Genomic DNA, 7,500 nt, shown 5'->3' with positions numbered 1-7,500 from the left:
CTCTAGTGATAATTTGATTAGGATTCTGCATAATTATTGAAGGAAAAAACCCGTGGAAACCCGACTTATTACTTTTTGGTCTTTGAAAGTAGTGCTTATGAGAGGAAATGTTTGAGAATACGGACCCGTGGAGCATGACGGAGCATTTCGAGTAATATTGATAGCAAAGGAGATGAAGATGAAAGCCTCGGCAGGTTTTCATAGTTTTTTTTTTTTTAATAGATGGTGCAAAATCCTAGTTACTTTGTCACAAGAATCAGTGAAACGTTCTTGAAAGCCTTAACAATTTTTAGTAGAGCCTGTTACATGTTCAGGCTTTCATAGGTGTTTGTTTTTTAATTCAATAAATGCTGCAAATCCTCAGTTAAACTATCATCGAAATCGTGAAAACTCCCTTGAAAATCCCAATAACTTTCAATACAGCCTGTCAAAAATTCAAATAAGGCACCTAAACGTTTACCAATACGTTTACCAGTGTCACAGGCTTCCCCTCCCCCTCCCACCCCCTCACTAGTAACCACCGTGAGACACCATCGAACTCAGAACCTTGTGACTGAACGATCATCAAAACCTTGTGACTACGGACCATATTCTGAAGCACTTCCGTCCACTCCACTACTTCAAAAAGCTCTTCTTGTAATTATACGGATTTTTCAGTGTTTTTTTTTTTTTTTATGATTCTAGTGACAGATTAACAAGATATCTACATTATTAACAGACGAAACACTCTTGAGAACCCGGCTAATCATCTCTGTGGCCTTTGAAAATGGTCGTGGTGTGAGCAAAATGTTTCTGAATACTGGCCATGAACCGACCATTACAGAGCCACGTGATTTCCAACCGGCCAAGAAGACGTCGTGGAGTGAGGAGGTGGCGGCCGCAGCTGTGTGTGTGTGTGAGGGGCCACGGAGCGAGGTGTAGATTTTTGTAGTGTTTATCTTTTGAGTGGATAGCGAGGCGAGGACAGATTGGCGAGGACAGGCGGTGCTCGAGGAAAGACCGTCCATTTGTTTACTCTGCGAAGGAACAGTGCCGGCCCGAGACTGTGGTGTTTACGGGACAAGGGCACGGCATTTGGATGGACAGTAAAGAGTTAAGTGAAGTTGTGAAGGTTGTAATGTGCACTGCGCCTCGATCCTTTAGTCTGTCGATTTTTTTCTGTTGTTGTTGTTGTTGTTGATGTTGTTCTTGTTTAATAAATGAATAAATAAATAAAATCAACATCAGTGTTCATATACAGTCTTACCGGTTTTCAGTTGCATTAATATGTTAAGTGCATGTTATAATTTTTTTTTTTTGACTCAGTACCACGATGTCCATTTTATTTTATTCCGGGTCTCATCAAAAGACCACATTAAGTTAAAAGTAATACCTGTTACAATGAAAGCGTTAAAAATGATCTCTGCTTAGTATTCATCCACTACAATTATTTTCTTTCATTCTTCTCTGATGAGTAATAGAATATTGCATGAATGGTCTCTGGTACTGGAAGGGTTAAGATGGGTAAAGATTCCACTCGTAAAATCTTGCATGTCCCTCCCCAGCGCACCGTGGCAGGGTGTCCTCAGGTGCATGCCCGCTGTTCACGGAGCCTTGGAGGGGAGCAGCCACTGAGACATCCAAGAGGCGCTACTTGTCCTTGTCTGAGCTCGAACCTGGGGTCACGAGAGACACAGCTGGAGTGTAAACCGATACGCCACGGAGACATAATGTTCCTTGTTTTTTTTTATTTTTTCTTACTCGTGTTGTCTTTTTTTTTCAGGCGAGTAACAAGGAAAAAAAAGTTAACTGTTACAAAAAAAAATAATAAAAAATGAATGGATAAAACAGTCCCATATATCACAACAAAGAGGAGAAACAGAATCAAGCAGAGAGTTGCAGAGTTAACGAGTGGAAAGAGTGGAAGACTTACGATGCCAGTTGACTCGCGTGTGTAAATGAACAACAACGGTGTAGAGAAAAAGAAAACGGGAACGACTGACGAATGCACACTGCCTTATTAAAAGAAACTATCACCACCTTCTGAAACACGGGCGGCATTCTTAAACATTTCAGCGTCAGGTCCATTCCTCTCAATAGGCTCTATAGTATTTCAAACTCACGATGACCCACGAGGTGTTGGTCGCTTCAAGGAGCGGCGGTGCCAAATCTAACCCACCCCCTCAGAAAACGGAGACAACCGTTCTCTTTATTTGCATGTATGACTTTGTTATAAGAATCAAGACACCCACACGTGCTTATAAGAGAGAATGAAACTCTGATATTTATTTTTCCTGATATGTTTCTGATTCTGGGTCGGGAGCAGGTGGCAACGTCAACTGACCTGATATGCCACATTTTTTCATGAAGTATCTTCTTTTCTTTATATATATAACAATTATTCATATCACTTACTATCTAATGCAAAAATCAAAAGGTATTTAGAACATTTCATGCTAATATACCCTGGTTAGTGGACAGTTACCAGTTTATAGTGAATGTTTGGTTCAATATGTGGCAATAAGGCGGACAACACCTGGTGGGTCATCGTGAGTTTGAAATACTATAGTGGAGGTTATTCAGATCATCAGAGCTGCTTCGTGATTCCAGCGGTAGTTTAGCGAGGATTATACACGATCAAAGGAATGAAACGTCCACGAGAAGCCGATTATTGCCTCTGAAAATGGTCCTGATGAGAGGTAAAAACGTTTGAATTTATTTTCATTTATTTTAGCTTTTTTTTTTTTTTTTTTTTTTGGAGGGGAGAGGAGGGGAAGTTAATATAGGAAAGGGTCTGGCTAAGGACAAGAAAGCAATTTTAGTTTACCATATTTCATGTATCCATTTCATTTTATTCTACTCTTCTTTTAAGGACTGGACAAGAGCAAGGAAACTGATGAAAAGTGAAAAAATATATATACATAAAAAAAAAAATAAGGTACAGCTTCCCTAAATAAAACAATTCGAAAGCCAATTAAGAATGACAAGACCCAATCACTAATATCCTGTAGAAGCAGCGGCCCATTGTTCTTGTTTCCCGCGCAGAGGAGGATGGACGCAGCGGGGAGGCAGCAGTGTTTTGTTTACATGCTGGAGGAGGAGGTGCCCGGAAGACGATAGCGAGGTAGTGCTGCTGTTTACGTCACGCCCGGAGCTAAGACTAACAGGGCTGCCTCCTCCGAGCTAATATTTACATTATTCTCCGTGCTCTTGTTACTTAAGGTGAAGTAATGTGCGTGTGTGCATGTGTCTGTGTTCGTGTGTGTGTGTGTGTGTGTGTGTGTGTGTGTGTGTGTGTGTGTGTGTGTGTTTATGTGATCACGATTGAACACACACACACACACACACACACACACATACACACACACAGCTGTTCACTTCCCAGCTGTCGTTGCCCTCTTTAACACACACACACACACACACACACACACACACACTCAGAGGAGGAGACATCATCACACACACACACACACACACACACACACACACACACACACACACCATAGCATGATCCCACACCCTATAAAAAGAGATCAGAGAGAGAGAGAGAGAGAGAGAGAGAGAGAGAGAGAGAGAGAGAGAGAGAGAGAGAGAGAGAGAGAGACGTTTCGCGCTGGTACAATCTCCTCTAAGCGTCACATCTATTTTGGCAATGCAAGGTATGAAGGGAAAATTAATAGTAATTTTTTCCTTCTTTTCTGCGTAAGGAAAAGTGGAATTATTACTTTAGTCTGTGTTGATTATTATTTTATTTATTCGTTTATTTTCGTTGCAGGATTTCTTTGCTATGTTTATGTTGTATTCTCTCTCTCTCTCTCTCTCTCTCTCTCTCTCTCTCTCTCTCTCTCTCTCTCTCTCTCTCTCTCTCTCTCTCTCTCGTCAATGGGTGGAGTTCGGCGCCTTCCTCTTCTGACTTAGTAGGAGGAGGAAGAAGAGGAAGAAGAAGCAAGAAAGAAAATAAAATAGAACCGCAAGAAATGAAAGACGAAAGATTAAAGAAATAAAAAAGAGAAGAAAGGATGAAAGAAATGCAAGACATTTGAAGGAATGAAAGGAGAAAGAGCCAGAAGAAGAAATATACGAAGAAAAGAGAAAGAGAGGAGAGGAGAAAGGAAACGGAAAGGAAGAGAGAGGGAAAAAGGAAAGAGGAAAAGAGGAAGAGAAAAGAAATAAGACTAGTAGACACAGAGAGAGAGAAGAAAAGAAAATACCGAAGAGGAAGAAGAGAGAGAGAGAGAGAGAGAGAGAGAGAGAGAGAGAGAGAGAGAGAGAGAGAGAGAGAGAGGGGGGTGTTGGGGAGAGGAAGAAAGAGAAGGGAGAATGTTAGGGAACCACTTGGCATGTCTTCTGGTGGAGGGGTGGAGGGCAGGTAACCCCGGGGGGGGTGGCGACATGGGAACGCATCCCCCCTTAAAATAACAATGAGATGAAGATAAGACAGCTGCGAAGCGGGACCTGTGGGAGTAAGAGGGGGGGGGAGAATTGCACTCAATCCTGGGACAAAGAAAAAAGATGCAAAGTGTTCTTTTGTGTTTATTTTCCTCATTTTAATTTGCTTAGGTGCTCTTTGTCGCCAAATTAGTCTTTCTATTTTTTTCTGTTTTTTTCTTTCTTGTCTTTGTAATCTTTTATTCCTAATTGTTTTTCTTTTATTTCTTTTTTGTCCAATATATTTTCTTGCAGTTATTTATTTATTTATTTATTTATTTATTTATTTATTTATTTTATTTATTTACTTTTTGGAGTTGCCTGGAAGTTAATGACAAGAAAGCATAAATGAGTGCAGAACAACGACACAAAGAAAGAACAAAGAAAAGTAAGTAAAAAAATTAGTAAATTGCTCCTTTCCTTATTTTTCCTCTATTTTCTTCCTCACCTTCCCTTTTTTTTTTCTCTCTCTCACTTTTTGAGGTGGGGGAGAGGGGCTGCATGTTAACGGTTATTATAAAAGCATAATGGAGAAGAAAACAAAGGAAGAAAAGAGAAATCTAAATAATTATTCCTTTCCTTTCTTTCCTCTTTTCTTGTCTCTTCTATTATTTCTATTTTTGAGTGTAAGTTAACGATGATTAGAGAGTATTCCTGAGCACAGAGCAGACACAAAGAAGGAAAAGGAAGAGAGAAAAAAACAGTGCAAACCTTGACTAAGACTGGCGTGTAAACAGAGCACAGTGAATCACGCGTATAAATACCGGACTCGTAAAGGACACTGGGCCAACATTAAGCCAAATCGTAAACACTGCACTATTACTGAAGGAAACTACTTTTTTGTACTGAATTATGGGAAATTATATGGGGACTGTTGAACTGTTTCCCCTATTTCATTATTACAACTTAGGAATTACTGGAACTTCTAACTGCAGTGAAATTTAGGAAGTGGTAATTACTACTGTGAAACTTCGGAACTTGTCACTGCGAGGCTGCTGAACTGTGAACACTGACAGCCATTAAACCATTATATCTTGAACGATTACCACAACGAAAGTACTGAATTTTGAAACCACTGCTGCCGCGCTATACGATGCCTCACTGCACATTATTTTACCCCTTACGATTTGTGGTTATTAGGAAACATATTTTGTTATACGATGGCTACATTTCACTGAATATGTGACTAAAGCAGCGCCACCCAAGCAGAGCAGCTGATGCCGTGAAAAAGGTTTAGACTCTTCTCTCCCTCTCCACCTCGCCTTGTCTCTCCATTACTTTATTCTTTAATGTTTCACTTGGGAACATTCAAACTTCAACTAGGAGTGTTCTGCCTGGCCTCCCTCACCAAGCTGTCTGCTCATGAGGGACGCATTCCTGTTGCCTACATGTTACATTGTGCTTGTTATCTGCTCTACAGTTGCGTTTTTCAGAACGTAATCCAGTTATATAGAGAAGAAGCAGAAGCAGGAAGCAATAGAATTTGGGTTATTTTTATAACTAGAAAACTTATGACTGTTTGAGCATGACATTTAAGGAAGCACTGAAATTTGAACAGTCACCACCATATATGATCTTACTGAATTTGAACTGCTTCTGCTTTGGAATTTTAAACCATTACTGGTAAGAAACTACATTACTACCAAAAAAAAAATAATAATAATAATTATTATAATTTTTCAACCACCACTGTTACAAAACTATTGAAATTTGAACCATTCCAGAAAGAAACTAATGAATTTCGATTCACCACTAATATGAAAGCTTTTGGAATTTCAAACCATTACGAAAAAAACTACTGAATTGTGCACCATTGCAACTAAGACACTTGAAATTTGAACTATCATAACTATTACACTTTTGAACTTTGATCCATAACTGTTAAGAAACTATTGCAATCTGAAACATCACTCTTGAAAACTGATAAACTTCAAACCATAACTACTACTACTTTACTAGGAAGACTTCTGAACTCTTGATAGTAACCGGAAACTAAAGTATCAGGGAGAGAGAGAGAGAGAGAGAGAGAGAGAGAGAGAGAGAGAGAGAGAGAGAGAGAGAGAGAGAGAGGGGGGGGGCGGGGGCCTTGTCCCTTCACGCCTCGTTATTGCAGTAATGACACGCGGAGAAAGATTTGCCTCACACTCCACAAACACCAGGCACTTGTTCGGCTTTCCTCCTCCTCCTCCTCCTCCTCCTCCTCCTCCTCCTAATCTTAATCCTCCTCGTTGTCTTTGTCGTTCCTTATCTTTTTTTCTTTTGTCCATTTTCTTTTCTTCGTTGACCTCTTTTTTTTCTTTTGTCGTCGTCACCACCATCATCGTCGTCGTCATTGGCCTCCTCCTCCTCCTCCTCCTCCTCCTCCTCTCCCTTGTCTTCCATCTCTGTGCATTCCGATCAGCCCAAGTTGTTGTTATTATTATTATTATTATTATTATTATTATTATTATTATTATCATTATTATTATTATTATTATTATTATTATCATTAATAGTAGTAATAGTTGTAGTAGTAGTAGTAGTAGTAGTAGTATTGTTGTCTACTACTACTGCTACTACTACTACTACTACTGCTACTACTACTACTACTACTACTACTACTACTACTACTACTGTTATTATCGGTAGTAGTAGTAGCAGTAGCAGCAGTAGCAGTAGCAGTAGTAGCAGCAGTAGCAGTAGCGAGGGTACGTCTAAGGAACTCCACCACAGTATACCCTGCGCCTCGTAAAAGGCGACTCAGAGGGGCAGTGAGGGGACTGCGAACCCCCGCCTCTGTATTTTTACCCCCACAATGAGGCAGGCGGGAGGGAAGTGTCGACCAGCCCTCCACCAACCCTCATGAACACGCCTTGTCTTGTCTGACTTCCTTAAATGGACATCTCACTGTGGTATGCAGGTTGGTTATTGTTGTCATTATTATTACCATTGTTATCATTCTCATTGCAAAGGTACAACATGGGAGCATAATGTAAGCTGTATTTCCTCCTATCATCCTCATTTATAAATCTGTCTAATCTGGTTTTAAAACTCTCTAATTACTCGGCACTAACTACCTGGTTACAGAGTTAATCCCATTCATCTACCACTTAG

The 7,500-nt window shown here is 40.1% G+C and overlaps 3 protein-coding genes across 7 annotated transcripts in view; 2 read left to right on the top strand and 1 right to left on the bottom strand.

Annotated features, from left to right (window-relative positions):
- Positions 1–1,987, top strand: part of LOC135090101 (uncharacterized) — a 220,518-nt gene extending 218,531 nt beyond the window's left edge. Inside the window, exon 5 of the mRNA XM_063986441.1 lies at positions 1,545–1,987. Within this exon, the coding sequence (XP_063842511.1) occupies positions 1,545–1,687 (143 nt within the window). The 3' untranslated portion in view covers positions 1,688–1,987. The remainder of the gene's footprint in view (positions 1–1,544) is intronic.
- LOC135090098 (zinc finger protein 501-like) overlaps positions 1–7,500 on the top strand; it is a 90,250-nt gene that overhangs the window by 57,452 nt on the left and 25,298 nt on the right. The gene's annotated exons all lie outside the window — the stretch shown is intronic.
- Positions 1–7,500, bottom strand: part of LOC135090094 (irregular chiasm C-roughest protein-like) — a 53,254-nt gene that overhangs the window by 33,964 nt on the left and 11,790 nt on the right. The gene's annotated exons all lie outside the window — the stretch shown is intronic.

Source organism: Scylla paramamosain, chromosome 34, assembly GCF_035594125.1.
Source record: "Scylla paramamosain isolate STU-SP2022 chromosome 34, ASM3559412v1, whole genome shotgun sequence".
NCBI classification, from domain to species: Eukaryota; Metazoa; Arthropoda; class Malacostraca; order Decapoda; family Portunidae; genus Scylla; species Scylla paramamosain.
Note: the sequence above shows the minus strand (reverse complement) of the source record. Positions and strands in the feature narration are given on the sequence as shown.